This window comes from Heterocephalus glaber, unplaced genomic scaffold, assembly GCF_053883595.1.
Source record: "Heterocephalus glaber isolate CG9 unplaced genomic scaffold, H.glaber_assembly_v1.0 deba00001673, whole genome shotgun sequence".
Lineage (NCBI taxonomy): Eukaryota > Metazoa > Chordata > Mammalia > Rodentia > Bathyergidae > Heterocephalus > Heterocephalus glaber.
The window spans coordinates 25,965,444-25,992,172 of NW_028258410.1; the positions used below are offsets into that span (position 1 = coordinate 25,965,444).

General features: G+C 36.9%; 1 protein-coding gene and 1 pseudogene across 5 annotated transcripts in view; one reads left to right on the forward strand and one right to left on the reverse strand.

Moving 5' to 3' along the window:
• Chd6 (chromodomain helicase DNA binding protein 6) overlaps positions 1-26,729 on the forward strand; it is a 235,537-nt gene that overhangs the window by 127,620 nt on the left and 81,188 nt on the right. For all 5 annotated transcript variants that reach the window (XM_004858220.3, XM_087197902.1, XM_021239068.2 and 2 more), the window contains 8 exons: positions 3,153-3,239; positions 3,435-3,569; positions 6,741-6,862; positions 14,047-14,290; positions 15,814-15,990; positions 16,473-16,616; positions 20,227-20,482; positions 21,304-21,514. In XM_004858220.3, the coding sequence (XP_004858277.1) occupies positions 3,153-3,239; positions 3,435-3,569; positions 6,741-6,862; positions 14,047-14,290; positions 15,814-15,990; positions 16,473-16,616; positions 20,227-20,482; positions 21,304-21,514 (1,376 nt within the window). The remainder of the gene's footprint in view (positions 1-3,152; positions 3,240-3,434; positions 3,570-6,740; positions 6,863-14,046; positions 14,291-15,813; positions 15,991-16,472; positions 16,617-20,226; positions 20,483-21,303; positions 21,515-26,729) is intronic.
• LOC147822215 (signal recognition particle RNA) lies at positions 19,171-19,309 on the reverse strand (annotated as a pseudogene).

A 26,729-nucleotide genomic window follows, 5' to 3' on the forward strand; every position in this document is an offset into this window, starting at 1 on the left:
TCTGTCCCCAGGTAAGGGAGAGGGCTTGCCTTGCACCAGTCCCCTGCTTCAGACTCTTCAGCATTTCCCTTTTTCTTGGAATAAAGTTCAAACTCCATAATATAGCCTACACAGCCTTGTGTGTCTGCTTTCTGATATATTCCCATGGGAGTTCTTCCTTGCTTGGGGACAGAGAAGAAACTGTGAAGGGGGGGGGGGTCTAGAAATAATGAAACAGGAGTTCACACTATGGTGGGAAAAAAAGGCATTTGAGACAGTTAGAGCATATCACGAAATTAAAATTGAGTAATAGCGGGGAGTAGTTCCAAAACAGCATCTTTGATCTCGACATAGTTGACATTTTTATTAGTAACTTGAATAAATATTCTTGTAATTTTTGAGTAGAGCATCTTAAAGGCCACTATATCCAACTGCTTTTTGAGGTAGCCAAGGCACATGTGATGACCCAACCTAAGAGGCTGCAGGATCCCACCCAGCACAGAGGTAGGGGCCTTCTGACTCAAAATCCCAACTCCTGAAAACCCAGACTTTCCAGCCACATCAGTGCTGGGAGAGCAAATGGCAAAGTCAAAGTTCAAATTTGCCTGTCCAGGCTAGCATGAGTAAAACAGAAATAAATGTAATGTCCTACAGTGGTATTTTAAGAAACGTTAGTTTTAAAATTGAAAAAAGTGATAGCAGTTCTAGGGAGAAAGGGTACTGCCAGTTTATTTTTCTGTAAGTTTACTATGTGCAGAGTCACACAAATCCCAGTCTGCATCACTAGAAGAGCCCTTCTGTGCCTTGCTGTTTTCATTCCTTAGTGTGATGTTCTTTTGAGAACCAGGACTCATTGAGGACTTTGAAAAACCTAAGAGCAGCTGCAAGAGGACTGTAGTGGTTGTAGAGGGACAGAAGCATAGCTGAGCAAGTAAGAACAAAGGTGGAAAGTGGACTGCACGATGGTCAGACCCGGGCTTTCTAATCAGACTGCTGAGGCTTCCTCCCATCACACACACATACGAAGAGCTGGGAACTTTGAGCCACCTGCATAAATTCCGTTAAACTCACCATCGTCATATATACAAAGTGGGACTTCTACGCTAAAAACCTTGCAGAAGACCTATACATAAGTGACACAGTGCTGTTGTTTTTTCAGCTTTTTTGAGGTCTTATCAACAAAGATTGTGTATAATTTGATGTTTTGATGAAGTAATCTATCCTCTTGGCAAATTTCAAGTATGCAATACAATATTTTTGACTGTTGTCACTATGTTGTACTCTGGATCTTCAGAATATTTATCTACATTACCGAAATTTTTGTACCCTTTACCAACATCTGTCCCTCCCCTGTGCCCCGGCAGCCACCATTCTACTCTTTGCTTCTATGAGTTTAGTATATTCCACATATAAGTGAGATCATATAGTTTTTGTCTTTCTGTGCCTGGCTTATTGCACTTAGCATAGTGTCCTCCATATTCATCCATGTTGTTGCCAATGGCAAGATTTTCTTCTTTTTCTAAGGCTAAGTAATACTCCACTGTGTGTATACAAAAAACACACTTTCTTTATCTGTTTATTATGGATGAACACTTAGTTTGTTTGCATATCTTGGCTGTTGTGGACAATAAATGGCACAGTGGATATAGAGGGGTTTAACATAGTTCCTGACTCATAACCACTATAAATATTCCATAAATATTAGTTGTCTGTATCATCCAGAGGTCTGGCAATAGAATGTATGAAGAATAGTTTGACAACTTAGCTTTAACTAGGGAAGAAATGTTAAAGACCCGGCACAGAGGAGAGAATCAGATTTGTGGTACCTCAATTCACAAACTTAATTCTTCCCACAATTCTGGTCACAAACCAAACTGGATAGAAACCGAATCAAATTTCCCCATAAGGTCAACATTGAACCTAACTATTGAATTTGATTTGGTTCTCGTCGAGTTTGGTTTGCAACTAGAATCATGGAAAAAATTAAGTTCATGAACAAAGGTACCACTATACTTGCTGCTCCTGTAGTGGAAGCTGTTCACATTAGTGAGTGAGAATTACAAGGAAGGAAGTTAGGCTATAATTATCAAATAATGATACAGCCTGTGATACTATTAAACAGGTAGAGGTAAAGCTGTTTTGGCAATGGATCAAGGTAGTAAATTTCTTAACAGGAGCAATTGAGGTTTTCCAGGGATGCTGTAAAAAGTATTTCTGCACTGATTAGACAATGAAACTGGATACCCCTAAAGTGCCTTCCAGCCTAAGAGGCAATAAGAACATCCCAGCAGTCCAGGAAGAGGGTCTATAGGTAAGAAAGACCTGGGTGACCATTTCTGTTTACACAGCTCTATGACCTTGGTCATAATGCTTAACCTCTTTGATTCAGTTTCCTCATTTATAAGGTAATTTTAGCATTTACTGTCTCTGTAAGGTAGTTCTGAGCATAAATAAAAGCACTCAGCATAACTTGGGACATGCATTAAATACTCCTAGATGTTGCTTATTGTTGATTTGTAAATCTTTTTCAACACATAGTAAACATAAATTCTAAGTGTTCGTCTCAATGAATTTTTACAAAATAAACACTTTTAACTCAGCCTAGATCAAGAAATATTACTTCATCAGTACCCAGTAAATTCCCTTTATTCCCCTTCTAATGTTAACTCTTGTCCTTATTAAGAAGGAAAAGAAACTTTAATTCCAAGTTGCCAAGGGAACCGAGGACCAGTAACACAAAGGGAACCCTTGTGATTTTTCTACATTCCCGTGATGACCAACAGGAAAGTCTTACCTAGCCATGGTGCACCCTCTAAGATATTTGTATCAATTGCTTTAAATTTAATCATGGAGACCAGAATTTGGGGACAGTAAAGAAGTTGTCTATGAGGTGACTTTTTCTCAAGCAGTCTTTGCTGGGGTTTTTTTGTTCTTCGTTTTTTGCGACGGTCTCACTGTGTAGTTTAGACTGGCCTTGAATTTAGTATGTAGCCCAGGCTGGCCTTGAGCTGTTGGAGATCGGCTGCCTCAGCCTCCCAAATGCTCGGATTATAGGCGTGTGTCACCCCACCTGGTGTTTTCTCATAGGGTCCAGAGTATCACTTAAAATGCTGGGTTTTAGATTTGAGGGAAAGGAGTTATACTTCTTAACTGTTCTCTTCTGTTTGTGTTAGCCTGATGAAGATTTGTTCAACCCAGACTATGTAGAAGTTGACCGCATCTTAGAGGTGGCCCACACGAAGGATGCAGAGACAGGGGAGGTGAGTATGTTGCCTTTTGCCTCTTCTAAAGCATTGTCCTTTTTTCCCATGTTTTGCTTGTTTGGTTAACATATGGTGTGTAATAATATTCACATTTTGTCACAAAAGGTAGATTCAGTGGCTCGCAGAGTATGATTGATGACACCTTTAATCCAGTAGAAAGAACACCTAAGTTTCTCTCCTGTTTCCCACTAGGAAGTAACACATTACCTGGTGAAGTGGTGCTCCTTGCCATATGAAGAAAGCACATGGGAGCTAGAGGAAGATGTGGATCCTGCAAAAGTTAAGGAATTTGAATCTCTGCAGATTCTTCCTGAAATTAAGCATGTGGTAATGTATCTAGATCTCTGTCTGATGTCTCCTATAACATGTAATTTTATGAACGTGGTGATTACGCTGCCCATTTGGCTGTACTCCTATGTAGTTTCTATGGCATCTTTGTCATTCCCTACATTGAGCCTTGCAGTTCAGGGTGTTTTTCTCCCCAAATCACACTTTCCCTGCACCTTGGTTATCTTCAGGTCTGGGCTCCATTTGAACATGTGCAACATTTAAGAAGCTTGGCTGTGTGCTTCAGTTTCTTAATGGGGCTGTCATGTGGAGTCAGTAAGATGGGATGTGTAAGGAATGCTGGTGTGCAGACGAAGGTTAATTGATAGTGTCTTGCTTCCTATTTCTTACCTCTTTCTCCATCAGTGATCTCTTTTCTTTTTTTAATAGTAAAATAATGTATTGTAAATAATCAAATAGGTGAGGAAAATGTAATAATAAAACAATGCTCGATTAGTGGTAAAGATATAAATGCAGAAGAGTGAAAGGTAAATAAGAGATTGGACAATTGAAACAAGGCATAGAAAAATGGTAGCCTGTTCTTAATTCAGTTTATCGGTCATATAGTAAGCATCTGCTGAGGTTGATTCGTATGAGTAATAATAAGAAACAAGGTATAAGCCCTATCCCTAGGAGCTCAGTCTAATAGAAGAAACGTGTACATGACAAAGTGCAGCAAAAAGCTGATTGTGATGTGTGGCATACTGCAGAAAACAATTAAGTGTGGGAGCAGAAAGGAGAGAGAATTTCATTCTGAAGCTAATTTAATTTATCATCTAGAAGTAATCAGAATTCATACTCATTCTCCCAGCCCAACTCCCACTTGTTCCTTAATCTGACTGTGCATTTGGCAGGAAAATGAATTCTCAAGTGTTTTCAGGTGATTTCACATTTCCTTTACTTCTTTGCAGTTGTGACACTGTTGTCCTCCCCAGCCCTTTGAGTCATAGAATCCTTTCACATTTGTCTTTTTTTCTAACTTATCTTATTGAAAATGTATACTTTGAAATTTTATCTCAAAAATTCTGAACTGAAATGGTAGCTAAAAATATAATTAAGCTGTCTTTTTTATATGTTAAGAAAAAGGCTGATAAGTGATATTTCCACTGAATAAGTTTAAGATCTTAGTCTGCACGTTGAAGTTCAGGATGACCTTACCAATCCATGGAAATAGGACATTCAGTATCTGAAATCACTGAAAGAGGAAAAACCTGGAGCAATGCCTAGATCAGCGAGCAATGCCTCCAGATTACCGCACTTCCACGGCAGTGAATAGAAATCAACAGTGAAATCACTCTATTCTGTAATGTCTGCATTGCAGCAAGCTAGGAGCTTGAGTCCCTAGAGGCAAAGATGCTTCCAGAAAGTCTCCATCATGTCTAGTACAATATGGAAGAATGGCCAGTAGGCTGAGTGCTTGGAGCTTTAGGGTTCCAGGCTGAGTGATTCCTGTAGGCTAATAAGCATAAGGTAATTTCTTTACAGGACAAGAACAGAACTTGTATAGGAATATCTTTGCTCAAAACATACTGGGTATGTCTTTAAATTTTTTTAATGGTACCGGGGACACTTTACCACTGAGCCTACACCCTCACTCTTTTAAAAAAAATTCCCACAAGGAATGTAAACATTATGTACTACACATATATGCTAATAAACTAAAATTTAAAGATTTTTTTTTTTTTTTTTTAATTTTGAGGCAAGTTCTCACTATATTCCCCAGGCTGACGTCAAACTTGCTATCTTCCTGCATTAGCCTCCCAAGTAGTTGGAATTACAGCATAATGCAGTCTTTTCTCTTTTATTTCTAATAATACCTGGAACTATGTGCTGGTAATAATATTCAACAGTGTTCCATTTCAAAGTGCTTAGTTTAACCACACCTAAAGCAGTTTTGCAGGTAAGTTGTAATATGATTTTTCTGAGAAACCATAGATGGCTTACACTCATCACCAAAGTGATGTAATTAAGGATTTTTTAAAAAAATCTCATCACATGCAAATGGGTTGGCTTTTTCATGTGTAAACCTTATTGTAACAGCACAAAGTAGAATAACCATAGACTAACATTGTTGTATAGAGAACTTTAATCTTAATACTCTCATTTATAACTATGGGCATAGTTAAGAATTTTAATTTTTAAGATCTTAAAGTGTCAGTGTAGGAGTCAATTGGTCTATAAGCAAAATAGCCATTCTGTTTCTAAATAATAATTTTTTAAAAACCTAACACACAAAACTTTGAATGGAAAAGCTCAACTCAAAGACTTAAATTATCTCCAAATTAATAAATTCATTGTAATTCTAATTGAAATTCCAGTAAGATTTTAAGAGAACTTGACAAATTGATTCTAAAGTTGTACAGAATAATAAGACAGAAAAGGCATTTTTGAAAAATAATTTCCCAAGCCAGGGATTAAGCTCAGTGGTTTCACTGCCTTTCTTGCAAGCACTCGGTCCTGAGTTCAATCCCCAGTACCAAAAAAAAAAAAAGAAAGAAGAATAATTTCCCATCAGATTATAGATATAGTAATTAAAGAGTGTGGCTTTATTGCAGACAAACAAGGCATTGGAAAAAATGAAGAATCCAGATACAGCTCCGTGGGTATTTTGGAGCTTAACATATAATTGTGTCTCAGATCAACAAAGAAAAAATTATTATTTTTAGGACCTGGTGTTTCATGTGGAATAATAAAGTAGTAATAAGACTGTTGCCACTGTTGTTTGAGAAGAATTTATGGAATTTGCAGTTTTGATGATACAAATTTTTTGCTGTATTTTCTAAATTTAGAAACTAACCAAGCCAGTATTTGACCCACTATGCTTTCTCCTAAGCTGGTACTGTAGACACAAAGAAGTACCAAGAAGAAATTCTGTTTATAAAAATTTAAAAATTTGACTAATAGTTTGCGGGGGAAATTGAAGTGTGAGAGTGGCATCCAAGAATCTAAGTAAAGCAGCACCACACTCAGAATTTTAGATAGGTCTGTTTTTCTTATTAATACTTGCAGTCTTAATCTAGTGAAGTCTAGATTAGTGAACATTATTAAGAAAATAATAACTCCAGCTTGAAATTAACCTTAGGATAGTGTTTGAGATTTACACCTACCTCATAATTATCTGTTATGCGCCTGACACCCTTCTCTACAGTCCGCTTCTTGCTTTCTCCTCAGGATCGGCCCGCTTCAGACTCCTGGCAGAAACTTGAAAAGTCTCGCGAATATAAGAACAGTAATCAGCTCCGCGAGTACCAGTTGGAAGGGATGAACTGGCTTCTTTTTAATTGGTATAACAGGTGAGGGACCAGAACCAGACCAGATGTTTATAGCTATAGGTATGTTGTTGCCTTAGCCTGGCAAAAAAAAAAGTCTAACCAAAAAGCTTAGAATAACCCTAGATGACCCTCTAATGAATGCTGTTGGGAAGGGGCAGGCAGTGGCACCTCTGAGCCAAATCCCCGGGCTTGTAATGCTGTTTTTTCTTTCTTTCTTTTTTTTTTTTGTAATGCTGTTTTCTATTTCTCAGTTTTAGTCCCACCACACTTCCCCATCTAAAAGGTAATGGATCTGGATTCTTAGGCTCCACTCTACTTATATATGAACCATAGATGTACTGGACTCATGCTATAGCACTTAGTTTTGAACTCTTTGTGTTCTGATTTTTTTATCAGAATCTAGCTGAACCAGATGAAATTTGAGAAGTCGGGTTGAGATTTTCTCAATATTCTAAGTTATACCTCATAGTAGTGACTTTAAGATTGTGTTGTAATGCAAAACATACTTAGATGAGGTTCTGGATGCCTTTGTTCTAGCACAGTCACTGCCACTTAGGGAGCATAATTCAACCAGACCAGCTCTTAGATTGCCAGTCTGAACAGTTAGGGAGTGAAACTAGATGGTTTTCGCACTCCTTCTAGGGGCATAGCTCTGGTGTGCCATCTGTGATTTTGGATCACCAGAAGAGATCAGCTTTTTACTGTGATAAGGGGTTTATTATTTTGGTTAAAATCTTGTCCTTTTGTAACATGCCAATGGTAGCTGATGAGAATCATGTGGCTTGATATCTTTTTATTTTTACCTTGAATTCATTTTTTAGGGGGAGTGGCCTTATTTTATTAGTACATTTTAAATATACATAATAATAACATTCATCACAAGGAATTTCTACCTAAACATGATGTATTTTGCTGCTTCTTTTTTTTCCATTCCCCTCCTCTCCCTTCAGCACTCTTCCCCTCCTATCTACAAAAGCTGTTTTCATTTTTTTCCTATTCTCTTTTTTTTGTTTCTTATTCCTTCGTTCTTTCCCCCCTGCTCCCCCTCCTTGTTCTCCTTCTCATTTGAACATTTTCTTCCCATTTCCCAATATCTGTTATACATTTTGGCCTTTATTTACATTTTTGGTTTCCCATACCAGAGAAACAATGTGGTATTTAAACATGTGTATCCAATGTATTTCACTTAAGAGTATGGTCTCAAGGTGCATCCATTTATCTAGAAATGTTTCACGCTTATCCTTCTTTATGGCAGAGTAGTACTCTGTCATATTAAAAAAAAAACACATCTTCTTTATCCATTCATCCATTGATGGACATTTGGGCTACTTCCAAGATTTAGGTAATACAAACTGCCACTATAAACATGTATGCATATATCACTGTGATATGAAGCTTTCGGGTAGACACCAAGAAGAGGAATAGCTAGGTCAAATGGAACCTATAGGTTTAGTTTTTTGAGGAATCTCCACACTGATTTCCACAGTGGTTGCACCAGTCTACACTCCCACCAACAATGGAGAAAGGTTCCTTTTTACCCACAGCCCCAGCAGCATTTGTTGTTGGTTGATTTCTTGATAATAGCCATTTTTTCTGGGGTGAGATGGGGTCTCAGCATTGTTTTAATTTGTATTTCTTGAATGACCAGTGATATTGAATATTTTATCATGTATTTATTTGCTGTTTCTATTTCATCTGAGAAGTGTCTATTCATTTCAGGCACCCATTTTTGGATTAGGTCTTTAAATTCGAGGGAGTCTGATTTTTTTTAGTTCTTTATATATTCTAGATATTAGTGCTTTGTCTGAGAAACAGCTGGCAAAACTTTTTCCCACGCTGTGGGTTGTCTCTTCATTCTGTTGATGGTTTCTTTTGCTGTGCAGAAGCTTTTTAATAAGATAAGATCCCAGTTGCTGATTCTTTGTGACATTTTCTGTGCAATTGGGGTTTTGTTCATAAAGTCTTTGCCTATACCAATGTCTTCAAGAGCTCTACCTATTCTGCCTTCCAGCAATTTTAGTGTTTTTGTTTTAATACTTAGATCTTTGATCTGTTTCAATTTTAGTTTAGTGCATGATGAAAGATACGGGTCTAGTTTTAATATTTGCATGTAGAAAACCAGTTTTTCCAGCACCATTTATTAAAGAGACCATCTTTTTCCAGTGAAGCTGTTTGGCTCTTTTGTCAAAGATAAGGTCGCTGTGTATGTTTGGAGTTGCTTCTGGATCTTCTAATCTGCTCCACTGATCCTTGGGTCTGTTTTCTTGCCAGTACTGTGCTATTTTTAGCACAATAGGTTCGTAGTATAATTTCAAGTCAGGGATTGTGATGCTCCCTGCCTTGCTTTTGATGCCTAGAATTGCTTTTGCTATTCTAACTCTCTTCTGATTCCAAATGAATTTTAGGATAGTTTTCTCTAATTCCATGAGATATGCTATTGGTATTTTGATCAGGATTGCATTAAATCTGTATAACAATTTTGAAAGTATGGCCATATCCACTATATTGGTTCTTCCATTTTCTGATATTTTTTGATCTTTTTCTTTTCTTTCTTTTCTTTTCTTTTCTTTCTTTCTTTTTTTTTTTTCTGCATGCTAAATTGTTTACATGTTTGATTGATTTGCTGCATTCTGTTTTCCAGTATATTATTGAGGATTTTTACATCTGTGTTCATTAGGGAGGTTGGCCTATAGTTCTCTTTTTTGGTTGGGTCCTTCTCTGGTTTTGATTTCAGGTTAATGCTTGCTTCCAAGAATGAATTTAGGAGTATTGCTTCTCTTTCAATTTCATTAAAGAGTTAGAGGAATAATGACATTAGATCTTCTGTAAGTATCTTGTAGAATTCATCAGTGAATCCCTTAGGACCTGGGCTTCTCTTTGTTGGTAAGTTTTTGTTTACATCTTCAATTTCATTGACTGTATTGGTTTATTTAAAATTTTTATATCTTGTTGATTCAGCTTTAGTAATTCATATCTATCTAGTAATCTGTCCATTCTGTGTTTTCCATTTTATTAGAATACAGGTTCTCAAATTAAGTGTTGATCTTTGGATTTCTGCAGGGTCAGTTGGGATTTCACCCTTTTTATTCCTATTTGCATGGGTTAGTCTTTTCTTTCTCTTTTCTGATAAGGTTGGATAAAGGTTTGTCAGTTTTCTTTAATCTTTCAAAGAACCAATTCTTCAATTCATTGATGCTTTGTATTGTTTTCTTAGTCTCAGTTGCATTAATATCTGCTCTAATCTTTATAATTTCCTCCCTCGTATGAGCTTTGGGCTTGAGTTGCTCTTCTTTTTCTAGAGGTTTGAGGTTCAACATTAGGCTGTTTATTTGAGCTCACTCTGTTGTTCTGATGTGGGGTTCACTGCTATAAATTTCTCTCATAGGCCTGCTTTCATTGCATCCCATAAGTTCTGGTATGTTGTATTTGCATTACCATTTAATTGTGGAAACTATCGAATTTCTTCCTTAATTTCATCTGTGACCCATTGGTTGTAGAGGAAGGTTTTATTTAATTTCCATGTGTTTATGTAGTTTTTGTGGTTTCTATTGCCATTGATTTCCAATTTCATTGCACTATGGTCTGATTATATGCATGGGATCATTTCAATTCCTTTGCATCTACTTAACCATGTTGTATGAGCTAGTATGTGGTCTATTTTGGAGAACGTCCCGTATACAGGTGAGAAGAATGTGTATTCTGATGTTGTGGGGTAGAACTGGAAACATGTACTAAGTCCATTTGTTCAAAAGTTTGGCTCTGTTCTGATATTTCTTTGTTGATTTTTTTTTTTTTTTTTTTGTCTAGTTGACCTGTCTGTTTGTGACAGTGAGGTATTTATTGAGTTTTTTATAGTTGGGTATGCTGGTGTGTGTGGATAAATATTTATGATTGTTATTTCTTCCTCTTGGATTGTTCCCTTTACAAGGATGGTAGTAACCTTCTTTGTCTCTCTTAATCAGTCTTGGCTTGAAATCCACTTTGTCTGCAAATAGAATAGCTACCCCTGCTTTTTTCCAGCTTCCTGTTGCATGGAGTGTTGTTTTCCATTCTTTGACTAAATTAAATGTGTTTCTCTTATGCAGCATATTGTTAGATCTTGCTTCTTGATCCATTCTGCCAATCTGTTTCTTTCAGTTGATGAATTGAGACCATTTACATTGATAGTTGTAACTGATATGTATTGACTTATCTTTTTCATGTTATTTTCGTGTTGTTGGTTCATTTTTTTATTCCCTTCTTTTTAATTACTTGCCTTGCCTGGATTCATTCTGTTGGGGTTCATGGAGTTGTACTGCTCGTTATCTCTTTCTAGAACGTCCTTTAGAACTTTTTGGAGTACTGGTTTAGTGGTCATGAATTTCTTTAGGTGTTCTTTGTCAGGGAAGTATCTTATTTCTCCATCAATTTTTTTTTTTTTTGTACCAAGGATTGAACTCAGAACCTTGCACTTGCGAGGCAGGTGGCAGCATCACTGAGCTAAATCCCTGGCCCTCTCCATCAATTTTGAAAGGTAGTTTTGCAAGGTTCGTCTGTCTAAGCAGGAGGTTGTCTTCTTTTAGGGTTTGAAATACTTGACTCCAAGCTCTCTTTGACTTAAGGGTTTCTGTTGAGAAGTATGCTGTGATTCTGATGGGCTTTCCTTTGTAGATGATTTGTTTCTTTTCTCTAACAGCTTTTAATATTCTGTTCTTGTGTTGAATTTCTGGAATCTTAACTATTTATTATATGCCTTGGTGTAGTTTTCGTTTTTTAATCATAGCTAATTGGACTTCTCTATGCCTCATTTACCTGTATGTCAAATTCTTTTTACCTGCTTGGGAACTTTTCTACCATTATTTCTGTGAGCAGGTTTTTTGTGTTGTTTGATGCTATCTTCTGCTTTTTCATTGAGTTTGATCAATCTTATATTATTCTTCTTTGCATCATCTACCAGCTGTTGGATTGACTTTTTGTGGTTCCTTGATATTTTTAAGAAATCTTTCTTTTCATGATCTCTAACTGCAATCCTATCTTATATATGACATTCTGTCCTCACATTCACTCATTCTGTTGTGTATATTTTCAATAGAATTTTTAATCTCCTGGGTATGTGTTTGAATCTGTTTCATGGATTTCATTTCTTTCCTATGTTGGTTGTTCATGGTTTCCATCATTTTCCTAAGCTCCTCTATTTTTTTATCTGTATCCAAAGTCACTAATGATGGTCATTGCGGTTGCCATCTCTGTAGTTATCTGAGAAGTTATTTTTGATTTGATTTTTTTCTACAGCCTCATTTATCTGCTTTGTTACTTCTGGTGTCACTACTTCCGAAAGTCCAAGTAGGTAGCTTTCGAATTGTTCTACCTCATTGCCCCCTGCATTTGCCTTTGATGAGCCGGAAATCTTGGGTTGCATCTTGCTTCTCTGTCTTCTCTCTCTCTTTTTTTTTTTTTAGTTTAATTCTAGGGTTGATGCTTGTAGATTCCTTATAGTAGGTACCTTTATCGCTTATTGAGAACCCTTAGGAAATGACAGCTTCTCAAAGATGTCTTCCAGGTACAGCTGGCTTTTGGGTTTGAGTGTGTTCCTAAATCCTACCTCTTCAATTTTGGGGGGAATGAGAATTTGCTATTTGGCCTAACTGTTGGTTCCTTGGCACTGGTATTGTTTATGACCCTTAGGCAATCTCAGTCTTGGCATACCAGGAAGGACAATTGATTAGAACAATTGTATCACCTTGGCTAAAGTAGTATAATCAGTAATAACAATAGCATCAAATACAGCCTAGAAAATGAAACTGGTAACTATTAATTTGCCACCTTTAACTGTATGAACTAGATTTGTGGTTATATAACAAGATCTACAGTAAATATGCCCTCAATATGGTGATTTTCCCCTCAAATTTAAGAGAAAATTTAAAAGAGATTAGGGTGAAAAAAATAGAGAACTAGTAGAAGAGGAAGGGATTAGAAGCAAGGCTGGAGCACAAAGGAAGATTATGTCACCTTTGGAGCACTGGTGAAGACAGGAGGGAAAGAGAAGGAAGAAATAAAAGCAAGAGTAGAACAGAACAATATAGAAACAGTGTTCACACTCATAAAAACAAGAACAAACAATTGAGAAAAAAAGTCTCACTTCAGGGTGTGTGTCTCTGCTGTCACTGGTAGACAGGGTGGGCAGACTGAACCCAGATCCGTATTAATCCCAGTAAGCTTGCCATAGATTTTTGGTGGGATAGTGGATAATCCCAGCAATCCTGCACCTTTAATTCCACTGAAGTTCTGGCTGTGAGGTTGGAACCCAATTTGTTCAGCCTACACATGTGCCCCCTGCCAACTTGAAATCGGCTCTTTGACCTCCTTCTGACTAACTCGGTTTCACCTCACCCTGACACTGGGAGCCACTAGATGGAGCCAGCCGGCAGCTGCTGTGTGTTCTGCTCTCAGTTGGCCCCTCTTCAAGGTGGCAACTGGCCAGTCTCCCTCTCCTGGGGGATGTCTGATCCAGAATAACTCACCAACCATTGTAGTCCACTGGGTTCACTGCTCTATTTTCCTCATGTGTTTCTCTGTGGAGGCCTCTGGGGTTGCCAGTAGTCACCATGCATATGCAGGTTCAAGTCCTCCCTCTCATGCAGCAAGTCAGAGCTCTAGGAGAAAGCGCCACTTGCCACCTCTTTCTTTTGCATTGAGGTATCTCTTCTCACTCTCCCCATGGGCTTCAATTCTCACGTCAGATCTTTTCTGGGTCCCAGGAACTCACTTCCCTCCTTCTCTTCCTCATGTTGCTGTATTCCAGCATCTGAACACCAAATCTCAGAGAAGCTGTTTCTCTGTTGTTTACCACTCCACCATCTTCCTGGAAGTCCCTACCTTGAGTTCTAAGAAGTTTCTCAGTTATGAAAAGTGGCTTAGTATGAGACAGTTTTTTTCTCTTTGTCTTAATATTATTTTAATTTTCAGTATTTTTATTTTTTTATTTTAACAGACTTATTTCATATATGTTCTCCAAGTTCCATTTTGGCACAGTTTCTCTTTGGAAGTAGGCAGGATATGAACAATAGCAAAAACCAGCCTCAGTTTTATCTCTGTAAAATGATGATAAACCCTTCATTAATAACTTTAAGATGATAGTATATTTCTGAAGCATTTTTCAGTCTTAACTAACCCTTATAACTTTACTATATTGATCATGAATTACTTGTATTTTTTACCCTCTGCAGGAAAAACTGTATTTTGGCTGATGAGATGGGCCTAGGCAAAACCATTCAGTCCATCACATTCCTTTCAGAAATATTCCTCAGGGGGATCCATGGCCCTTTTCTCATCATTGCACCTCTCTCTACTATCACCAACTGGGAGAGGGAGTTCCGGACATGGACAGAGATGAACGCCATTGTGTACCACGGCAGCCAGATCAGCAGGCAAATGATCCAGCAGTATGAGATGGTGTACAGGGATACACAGGTGAGCCTCACATCCATCACAAAGACTCAGAGATTGCCTGAGCTCAGAGTGGCCTTTGTGCCTCTTATCTTCAGGGGTTTCAGAGCCCTAGGTTACTGTTGACTGACCTTGTGAGTTATATATTTGTTGAAGCTGATTTCATGCTCTTCCTTCTTGGTTTATTTTAATTTATGATAAAGCACAGTATTTAAGGGAGTGCTTTCTCATCTTTCTGAGATATACCAGAGTTCTTTTTTAGGATACTGAAAGCTTAGCTTATTGATTAGCTTATAAAGTTGCTTTTGTATATAAAAGATTTTATATGAATTGTCATCTGATCAGGGAAAGAAGTGAGAAGAATTAGTGTATAGTGGATGGATTGCCAGCCAGGAGTTTGGAAAGGAGGGGAACAGACTGGACAGGGAAAAATAAAGGAAAAGCAGGTTTCGTATTATTAAAACCACAAAAGAACTTTTAAGTTTTTGGTACATGTCATCGCTCTGCTGAGTTTGGTTATATGCTTGTCCAAGACCAGTAAGAATTAAATTATCCCAGTCAGAGGAAATCTTGTATGCTTTTCCCAGGGGTTTCATAGATAGCAGGAGACACTTGGAAGACATCATGCTCTAACATGATGTAGGTCTGCTCTTGAAATGTGATGGCAACACTAAAACTGGTTAGGAAACCAAGATGTGTTCTCTCTAGTAACACTTATCTTGAGTGAATTGGGATGTATGCCTAAAACTGAGTTATAAGGTGAAATTAGGTGAAAATTAATTTTTTACAAAACAGTGAAATTAACTAAATCTGAAAAGTAGCAGAGGGTTTTCTTGGTCATTCAATCCATGGATAATTTAGACCAACTTCTGTCTAGGGATGATACCTCAATCATTCCCATCTATTTTCCTTATTATGACAATTAATAAATAAAAGGGGATCTGGGGAAGGGAGGAGCTCACAGGACCAGGGTGAGGAAAAATAAAAGGATTAAGATGGGATATGTATATGTACCCATACCCACAAAGAATATATTCATTATGTATCACATATATAACACTAATAAAAAAGAAATGGAAATAAGTAAATAAAAAATTCCCTTGCTGTGCTTTTGGCATCCATCTTACCTCTGTGTGTGTGTGTGTGTGTGTGTGTGTGTGTGTGTGTGTTTGTGTGTTTGTGTACACGCACACATGCAATAGTGGAGTTTGAATATAAAGCTTTTGCACTGAGCTATGTCCCCATCTCCCATTCCCCTCTTTTGTTGGTACAAGGTCTTGGTAATTCACTAAATTTCCCCCCTGCGTTCAAACTTGGATTCTTCCTGCCTCAGTCTCTCAAGAGTGCTGGCACTATGGGCCTGCACCACCAGGCCAGTTACTCTCTCACTCCTTTTTCACTGATGCTGTGAGGTCTGTCTTTTCTAAATACTGTAGCTGGTCATATATTCTTGCCTTTCTCAAATGAATAGCCCTCCCTTCTCTTAATCTGGCAGATAGTCTATTAATCATGATATAAAGCTGTGTCTTTGATTGTGTCATTCTCAGGGAAACCCCCTTTCAGGAGTTTTCAAATTCCATGTCGTCATCACAACATTTGAGATGATCCTGGCCGATTGCCCAGAGTTGAAGAAGATTCACTGGAGCTGTGTGATAATTGATGAGGCCCACAGATTGAAGAATAGGAACTGCAAACTTCTAGAGGGGTTAAAGCTCATGGCCCTGGTAAGAGCCAGGTTTTTACATAAATAAACACAGATAACTTTTATTCAGAGAAGTGTTCCTTAGCCATTCTGCATGTTATTTACTTATGTATAGTCTTTTTGGCCACCTGTTCTCAAAAGAACTCGGGGAACTTTCACATATCATGAAATTTGTGACCTGAAAATTTAAAGTGTTTTAGTTTGTTTTTAGGTATTGACTTGGAAGAGTGTCCAGTATATGGTGGGCAGTTACCCAATTTTTAGTGAATTAGTGGATGGTTGCTTTCATTAACATAAAATTCTATTAGTCTTAGACTCAGGGATCTGAAAGTTGATCTTTTTAATGACTATACCCCTGTGAAATGTTGGGACCCTGTCTTTTCATTAAATCAGAATAGAATTGCTCCAAATTGAGCACAGAATGCCTGGGCTTAGTTTTCCCTGCTAAAATGTATTGTTTTGGGAGCTCAAACATTGTTTGTCATTTATGCCTAATTTATACAGGAACATAAAGTGCTACTCACCGGGACACCTTTACAAAACTCTGTGGAAGAGCTCTTCAGTTTGCTAAATTTTCTGGAGCCAACACAGTTTCCTTCAGAGACTGCATTCTTGGAGGAGTTTGGAGATCTGAAAACAGAGGAACAGGTAATTAGGAGCCTGAAGGATTGAAGGCAATATATGCGGGTCACTTTCGTATCAAGGAAAGAGCAAGAGTTCTGTTATTATGGAGATAGGATTTAGCAAATTCTCACATCTCTGCTGCAATGAGCATTGCTTGCTTCATTTTGTATATTTGTTTATGTTGGGGAAGGCCACTTGATTGTTAGCAATTAGTCAGCATCCAGAATATCTTAAATTAGCATATTAGGCATCCTGGTTCACTGAACTCCCCTGTACATTCATTCAGTGATTTTGCTTATAGCTCTGGTCTCAAGAACATGGTGCTTTGTTCTACTTCTTTCATCCTTCACCCTTCATCTTATATAATCTGCTACATGTTCCCAGGCCCATCTTCTTGATTACAATACAGTATATGAGTAGTAAAGAAAACGAGGCAGTCAGGTAAATAAATTTTTGTTTAGTTCCATTTTGTCCAGATGAACTGATTTTACCTCAGTTTTTAAGATCTAGTCCCAAGTCTAATGTGTTGGACTTAAACCTAATTCAAAACAACCAATATTAATAAATATGTACTATGGGTAGATATCTCTACTAGGAATTATGGAAATAAGCCAGACAAGTTTAAATGCCCTATGAGGAACAGAGTTGGGGACTTTAAAGGAAGGAAAGGTCACATCTGTTTGAGAATCAGGGATGACTTTAGGGAGAGAATATGATTTACAAATGCATTTTGAGGGATAGAGAAGAGGTGATGACTACTTTGCATAGGAAAAAAAGCCCCATACAATCTGAGCTGTGGGATTTACTCAGTAGTGAGGAGTCATCTGATTGAATTGAAAACAGAGTAGATGAACAGGGAAATGTATAAGGCCAGTGGGGTTTACAGTTGTAGAAAGATCTTGAAAGACAGGTTGAAAAATCAGTAGGTATTAATAGAGAAACCATGCAAGGCTTTTATTGCAGGAATGACAATTAGTTCTGTTAAATTAATCTAGCAGTAGTGTGGAAATGGGATGGGATAGAGAGAATTTAGGGACTAGAAGGGTTTGGGAATTTCACTAACAGGTGTCAAGAGTACATTCTATTGGCTGCAGTCTGTTTCTTTCCACTTGTGGTACAAGTCAGACTTTGAGAACAATGAATAATCAAACGTAATTCCCCCTCTGCATTTTGCAGTACCTCCTGATCCTTTGAAAGCCAGCCCCAACCCTCTCTTCATTTTTGGACCATTAGAAATGCATCCTCTTCTCCCATTGCACTTAATTTTTGGTATGCATCTTTTCTTCTTCCTAGACAATGACCTCCTTGAGGACAAGGCCCACATCTTCTCCAAAGTTGTGTTTGTTGTATTGACCAGCACAGTGTCTGGCATATAGTATACCCTAAATGATTCAAGGTACGAACCAAGTGAAGGGCAAAAGTTGAACCCAGCATGTGGCAGATTGACATTCGTCCCTATCTTTAACGATTAGCCAGCTGTGTTTTGTCTTTGGGCTCTTATATAGTAATTCCTTACCCATTGGGGGGGATTAGATTCCTAAGTACCATTGATTGGTAAAATCAGGTTTCATAAAAAGAGTTAGAAGATTGGGGTTAGTTAGAAGAAAACCATAAAAGAGGCATCAAATGTCTTGGTTTTTTTTGTTTTTTTTTTTAATTTCTTAAAGCATTATGTATTTTAACTGACAAAAATTACATATATTTATTGAGTACATATTTATTAAGTACACCGTAATGTTTTAAAATATGTATACATAGTAGAATGGCTAAATAGAACTAGTTAACATAGCATTACTTTGCCAACTTTTGTTGTGAGAACATTCAAATTCACTCTAAGGTGATCCTCAGAAACACAATGCATTATTAATAATTGTAGACTCACATTGTACAGTAGATCTCTTAAACTTATTCCTTCTGTCTAACTGAAATTTTGTACTCTTTGATCACTGTTTCCCCAACCCCCGTACCTCATCTGTCTCTGGTAACCACTATTCTACTGTCTGCTTGTATGAAACATCTATATTTTAAAACATAGTAAATAAAAGTGCTAGAAACTGTTTCCAGAGTAAAGCATATACGTCATTGTCTAAAACCTACTCCAGTAAGTAACTCTCCTGATCACTGTCAGTCATGTTACATTGCTTTGGGAAGCACTGCTGCCATACATTCTATGCCTTTAAAACTTTTTGAACAACCTTTTCTGACTTGAAACTTGCACTTTCATTTTCCTTTTATTTCCACATCAGGGTTAATTTTTTGTATATATTATTTTATTGGTACATTTTAGGTATACAGTATAGTGTCATTCATCATTGGGAATTTGTACCTTTACATGCTCTATCTTGGTTCTTACATATTTCCCCCATCTCCTGCCCTCCCTTCAACCCCTCACCCCTCTCTATTTACAAAGACTTTGTTTCCATTTTTTCATTTTCTCATATTAATTCCATTCCCTTCTTTCCTTTCCCCTACCCTTCCCACTTCCCCTTCCCCTTTGCCCCTTTTCTTCCTGTTTCACATTATCTGTTTTTTGGGGTTTTTTTTGGTTTTTTTTGGTTTTGTTTTGGAGGGGAGTGGTTTGAGGCAGGGTCTCCCTTTGTAGTTCAGGCTGGTCCTGAACTCATTATGTAGACCAGGCTGGCCTCGAACTCAAGGAGATCCTCCTGCCTCAGCCTCCCAAGTGCTTGGGATTACAGGTGTGCACCACCACACCCGGCTTCACATTATGTATTTTACCTTTTATTCCTTATTTATACTTTCATTTTGTCACACTAGAGAAACTATTTGGTATTTACACATATGTGTCCTATTTATTTCACTTAAGAGTATTGCCTCAATGTGCATTCATTTAGCTATAAATGTCTCTTAATTTCTCTTTATGGCTGAATAGTACTCCATTTTATAGAAAACCCACATAAGGTTAATCTTAATTAGTATGCATCATGTTTTAGCTCAGGGTTACCTTAGGTGCATTATTTTTGAGTCCTTTATCCTTTCATTGTCTTCCTGCATGAGAGAACAAGACACCTTGCTGGTTCAGTGAAGTGAGTGGAGGTCTCTAGCCTCTAAGGGCTCTTAGGGACATAGTAGGGAAACAGTATCAAGCTTGAGGTGCCCTGATGTGACATCTCCCATTATAGCATGGAACAACATTATTTCTTTACACACTGCTACTCCCAAACACACATGCTGCTGCTGTTATTTAAATAATGTAGGAGGGCTCCATTTTCAGATTGTCTACTTCCTCTGTTCTTTCAGCAAAGTCTCCCTTTGTAATATATCATTTGTACCTCCTAACAAAACTTAAAATATTCTTCAGTTAATTCCTGTGCATGTATATGTGTTAGAGAAAGAATCAAAGATGTCTGTTTTCTCCATCCTAGAGAACAAATAATGTCTTCTTTTTCTCCTTTTTTATCTTGTGAGATTACCACATAGGTTCTTGGTAATTTTTGAGTTTAAGCCAGATTCTTTTTTCCCTTCATGTACTGTTGTAAACTCTCCATTTTCAAGAATCAGTCATGATCTTTCTTTTAGTCTGTTGTCCAGATGAGTAGCTAGTGAAGATTGGAATATCCTCCTAATCGTTCCATCAGGATTGGGGCAGGTAAATAGATATGGTTTCCCTGAACAGGTAAAGAAACTGCAGTCTATCCTAAAACCAATGATGCTTCGGCGCCTGAAAGATGATGTGGAAAAGAACCTTGCCCCAAAACAAGAGACCATCATTGAAGTAGAACTGACCAATATCCAGAAAAAGTACTACCGTGCTATCCTGGAGAAAAATTTTTCTTTCCTGACTAAGGGAGCAAATCAGCACAACATGCCCAACCTCATCAACACCATGATGGAGCTGAGAAAGTGCTGTAACCATCCCTACTTGATCAATGGTGAGTTGGGGCAGAAAGGAGTAACTCAGAGCTGGCGTGGACCTCTGTCAGAAGCAATGATAATCAAAGACTTCATGTAGTAAGTTTTCATTAGATGCTAGAACATACGTATAAAACTGAGGTTCAGAGAAGTTGATGGATTTGCATAAATAATTTAACTCATAAATACTGTACACAGCCATGTTTGAAATTTCAAATTCTCTGCCTCTGCAGTTCATAGTCTGCCTGGCAAAAGGTGGATAATACTCTGCCTTTTGTTACTCTTATTTACTCACAGTCTGGCTCACACTTTCCATTTATGGCCAAAGAAATATGTCACTTCATTGAATTAATGAAAATGTTGCAATGAGATTAAACTGCTGATGAATTAACAGTTTACCACGGTAGAGATGATGTTAGGAGAGTTTTCTTTACAGTGAAACTTCTGGAGAAATTTTTACACTTGATCTTAGCCAAAAGGCCGAGAAGCAATGAGAAATTTTTAAATTAAAACATGGCTTGGATATTCTTATAGCTAGTCTTGTGATGACAGAAAGTAGGAAGGTCTTTATTGTCAGCTTGCTGAGATTTCTTTACATGGGTGAATCAGTTTAGGATCCAACATCTTAATCCTTAACAAAGTACCCTTGATCTCAATGAGGTGAAGTAGCAAATCCTGCCACAATGAGCTCTATGAAGGCGTAGACCAGGAATACACACTCATTATATCTTCTCTGAACTGCAGGTCCAGGACCTAAGAATTCATGTTTCCCAGGATCTGAAAAACAGAGGTTTTATCCTCATGTTTTGTTAAAGAAGAATTTTGTTCCATTCCTTTTCAGGGGCAGAAGAAAAAATTCTGGAAGATTTCCGAAAAACCCACAGCCCTGATGCCCCTGACTTTCAGCTACAGGCCATGATTCAGGCAGCAGGGAAGCTGGTGCTGATTGATAAACTGCTTCCTAAACTGATTGCAGGTGGCCACAAAGTGCTCATCTTCTCGCAGATGGTGCGCTGCCTTGATATCCTTGAAGATTATCTCATCCAGAGAAGGTGAGACGTACATCAAATCTCTGCACCCAGTGCTGTCAGTTCTTTTTCTTTGGTATCTTTTTGATACATTCATGTTAAGCTTTAACAACAAGAAAACATTCTAAAATGGAGAAAATAAATCTCCTCTTAATTGAAATTCAGAATTAATTTTATGACCAAGTATACTGAAATTTAACTGGAGTGAATTTCATAGCCAATAATGTGGAGTCCCAATATGTATTTATATTCACTTTAGTTGTAAAGAACGAAATCAAAGTAGCATTAGAAAAGGTTAAGAAAATAACGTAGTTACATTTTTGTTGCTTAATAATAATGAGAAACACATTCTGGAAGGCATCACTAATTCAAATTTCTGAAAGCACATAAGCTGACAACTCAGAGAAAGAATTTTCTATCCTTTCTCAGCGGACTCTCTAAGGTTTTATGACACACTGGCTGTGATATCCTAATTTATTTTCTTGTTTGTATTCATATAATTCCTTGAACCTGAATTCTGTCACTCATACAAACAAAAAGTGTATAGATGTGGGTTATTTGGACTGTGTGTGGGAACTACATTTGTTATATCTTACACCATACCTTAGGTTTTAAGTTATTGCAATACATCGATGATCTGAAGATAAGAAAAAAAGATATTTCAAGATCAGAGAAACTAATAGCCTAAGCATTGCTAAGTTTAAGGAAAATCTTTGTTTTCAAATAGTAAAATTATAGCGAATCTCAGCCATGTTAACAGGTGTTCTTATCCTTTAAGATTCTGTTTCCCCTTATAAATTAACATGCACTTTGTGATAAATTTAACTATATGTACTCCAGTACTTAATGTTACATAAATAATTTTTTCAAGTCTTGTTAGGCAATAGAAGGATTTGTATGGTAGAGATGTGCATGTAGAGAATGATTGAGACCTGTGATTTTTCTTGGAGGAAGCTCCTATGAATAAACCAAAACTGGCACAGCAGTTTTATACTTTATAAATTCACTGTAATTCAGAAACTCATTGCCAAAGCACTTGCTTCTTATACTGTAGCCTTCAAAATTTATAGAACTAATAATTTGTAGGAAACACCCCCAAAATGAGTAACTCTCCCCATAATGAATAACAGATTTTTATAAGTACAAGTTTTTTTAGCTCCCTTTTTTGCTATTTTTCCCTTTATTGCTTATTACAATTCTGTGTTCAAATTAAGTATTACGATTTCTCTTGAAAATGTGGAAACATTTAACATCACCACCCTGTAGAAGTTCCTGTTCATGATTGGGTGCTTATCTTTTTAGTCTTTTTTCTTTGTACATATGTATGCTTAGTTTTATTGTTTGTTTGAATTGCTGTATCTACAGTCTACTGTATAATTGACATTTTTTTATTTAATATGCTATGGATTTTTTTGTTTTTCTACAACAAAATCTTGATGATCTACATGATATTCCTACAGATTGTTTCAATTTTTCTGCATTTTAAGGGAGTCAAAATGAATATCCCTTTATGACCATCATGAATGTTCCCAGTTATTTCCTTTTAATGTATGTTTTTAAATAAATTTGATATATATTTCCAAAATATACTCTAGTAAGAGTGTTTTACTTATGTGCTTTCAACTCTATATGAGAATGCTTTTTTTCCCTACTCTGATCAATATTTTTTCTGTTCCTTAATCTTTGCTAATTCAGTAAGCCAAAGTTATCATCTTACTTTAATTTTTACTTTTGATTACTAATGAGGATGGATTTTTTGGTATTTATTAGCTATTTGTATCTTTTTTATATAGATTTCTTATTCATGTTATTCCTCCATTTACGGTTGTTCTTTGACTTTTTTTTTTTTTTTTTTGGTACCGGGGATCGAACTCGGGTCCTTGCTCTTGCAAGGCAGGCGACAGAACCACTGAGCTAAATCTCCAGCCCCATGGCTTTTTATTAATTTATGAGAATTGCTTAAGAATATTTTGCAAACCCTTTTCCCAGATTTGTTTTTGCTTTTTAATTTTGTTTATGAATGTGGATTTTGTTCTAGTTTTTAGAAGCTCTACATTTTACAGTAGTCAAATGTTAGTCCTAAAATCTTTGTTTAAATTTTTTCTGCTTGATTCTAAGCCTAAGTACTTACATTAATGTGCTTTAAAAGTTTCTTTCATTTCTTAACCATGAGATTATATAAGTATTTTGTTCTTTTTACTCTTATGGTTTCTTTACCCCAGCTACATCCAACAAGATTCTTTTATATTATTATGATGCTGTCTGTCTCTGTCTCTTTCTCTTTTTTTTTTTTTCATTGAGTTTGTTGGTACAGTTTAAGTATACAATACAGTTACATTCATCATTGGGATCTTGTACCTCTACATGAGGTGTCTTGGTTCTTTTTTTTCCCCATTCCCCTGCCCTCCCTTCACCCGCTTCTTTTATCTGTCTTGATGGGAGTTCAGAATATTGAACCCAGGACCTTTGCACTGAGCTACATCCCCACCCCTTTTCACTTTCTTTTTTGAGACAGAGTCTCACTAAGTTGTTAAGTTGCCCAAGCTGAGCTTAAATTTACAGTTCTCCTGCCTCAGCCTCCCAGAGTGCTGGGATTATAGGCATTAATTTCATATCCAGTAATTACTTTTGTCTTTTTAATCAACTTTATTTTCATCAAAGTTATGCATGCACATAATTTAAAAAGTCCAATCATTCTGTTAGACTTCTGCATTTTCTAATTTTCTAGTTCATTATCTCCTTCTTCCAGTTTCTAAACCCCAGAAATAATTACTTTGAACTCTTTATTCTATTTCTTTGATATGTAGAAGTCTGTCTAAATAATATTATTACTTGGAATTTCTTGATATTTTTTAGTTTTAGGAATTATCTGTTATGACTCTGGAAAATCAGTTTTTAGTCTTCTTTCATTGCCCCTCATAATCATTGTATATTCAACTTCCTGTCCTCCCATCTTCCCAGGACATTATGTGATGTTTTGAGTTAGATTAATATTCTGGGTTTACCATATGATTTATGTTAAATTACAGCTTAACCATGTAGTATTCTACTTTTTCTTTCTTGTACAATTTTTATTTTTTCTAAAGCTAAAAACTATTATTTGATTGCTTATTCTTCTATACACTTATAATAATTCATGTGCAAACTGTGTCCTACTTGTAAAAATTTCCTTTTGCTGTGTCCCAGCACATCAGTATCAGGGCCACATCTCCTGGAGCCTCTGCTGTCCTCTCTGGCCTGTTCTTTTCACCTAGCACATGGAGGTCACTAACCTGCCTTCTTTGATCAATTCCTTTTGATTCAGATCTCCTTTGGTGGATCCATGTTGGAGCATCTCTTCTAGGAGAGTTTGAGCAAGGGTAAATGAGAGGTCTGACTATTTTTAGTCTGTCATCATTCTTGGTTAGCAGTTTGGCTGGAACTGAGATTCTAGGTTAGAAATTCTCTACAAAATTTTGAAGGTGTTTACTGTCTTCTGTCGAAATTGCTGTAGACAAGTTCAAAGGCCTTCAAATTCCTGTTCTGTATGTGATGCATTTTTTCTTTTTAGAATCTTTGATATATTCTCTTTGTCCCCAGTCCTATGAAATTTTACAAAGACCTGCTTCACTGTACTAGATTCTAAATAGATCTTTCCCACTTGAAATTGAAGTCCCTTCTTTCAGTTCTGGAGAATTTCCTCAGATTTATCTTTTTTCTATAGTTTTCTTTGTTAAACTCCTGTTAGTGACATGTCAGACCCTCTGGACTGATCACTTAATTTTCCCTTTTTTCTATTTTATATCTCATTATCTCTCCCCTTACCTTCTGGTGAAATTTGTTTACTTTATCTTCCAATGTAAATCCCTAGGTTTTGTTTCCATAGTTCTAGTTTTAAATTGATTCTCAGAACATTTTCTTACGGTTTTTCTTTTTTTTTTTTTATAGCACCAGTTATTTCACGATGGATATCTTTTTAAGGTTAATCAGAATTTTTTTAGCTGTCTTTTTGGTTCAAGTCTTATTTTTCTCTTTGATTATGTCTCTGTCTTTTATACTAGAATTCCAAGTCTACATTTTCCCCCCACCATTTAAGTGTTTTCCAGTGGGTTTTGGCCCCCATGGTTTCTGACAGAAGGTTCTATAGTCATTCAAATCATTCCCCTGTATGTAATGTGTTGATTTACTCTGCTTCCAAGGTTTCTTCTAATTTTTAGTTTTCAGCAGTTTATGATATCTAGAGTTCATCCAGAATTCTGAACTTCAACTTCACCGAGCTTCTTAATTTTATCAAATGAATGTCTTTTTTAGGCTGCTTTTGGCCACTTGTCTTTCAATTTCTTTTTGCCTCATTATCTTGTTTCTCTGTGAGACTCCAGTCACCTGTGTATTTGACCTTTAGATATTGTCCCACAAGTCCATAGATTCTGGGTTTTTAAAAAAATGTTTTTTATCTGTCTTTTGTTGCAGTTTATCTGCCTTCAAGTTTATTGAGTTCTCTGTAATCTCCATGATGCTTATTAAGCCAACCAGTGCTTTATCATAAGAAACTGTATTTTTTAGCTCTTAAGATTTTCATTTGATTCTTTATAAACTTTTTTCTTCACTCATTACTTACATCCTTCTACTTCATTGAGTAAATTCTAATAGTTGCTTTAAAGTTCTAGTCTGAACTGTAGAATCAAAGATTTGGCATCTGTTGATTATCTTTTCTCTTGAGAATGGGTTACATTTTCCTGTCCTACGTGTTACATAATTTCACTTTTTTTTTTTCCTAGACCTTTTGAATGCCATGTTGTAGAGATGTAGGATTCTGTAATATTGCTCTGAAGATGTTGTTGGTTGTTTTTTGGAGACAGTTAACTGGGGGACACTGAAAGTGCTGAATGTATCGATGTCTCTGGCAGGTAGCAGCTCCTGTCCCAGTCCAGACTGACAGTCTGCCCCAAGTAAATATGAGTCGGAGGTTCAGCCAGAGTAGAGTTCATATCCAGAGTTTGGAGTATTCTCCCCACCCCACCCCTTTCTGGGGAGTCCCTCTCTCTGGCAGTCATACTTGCTTAGGCTTCTTCCCATGGTGCTTTTTCTCATGAGTAGTAGCTGCCCTACGTCTCTGCCATTGTAATTGCAACCTCACCTCTACCCAAACCACAGTTTCTGTTCCTTTCCAAAATCTGCCTGCTCTTGTTAATTTCCAGTGCCGTCAGTAGGTTTTTCTGCTCATTTGTTTGCTTTTGTTTACATTTTGTGCAGGCTTTGT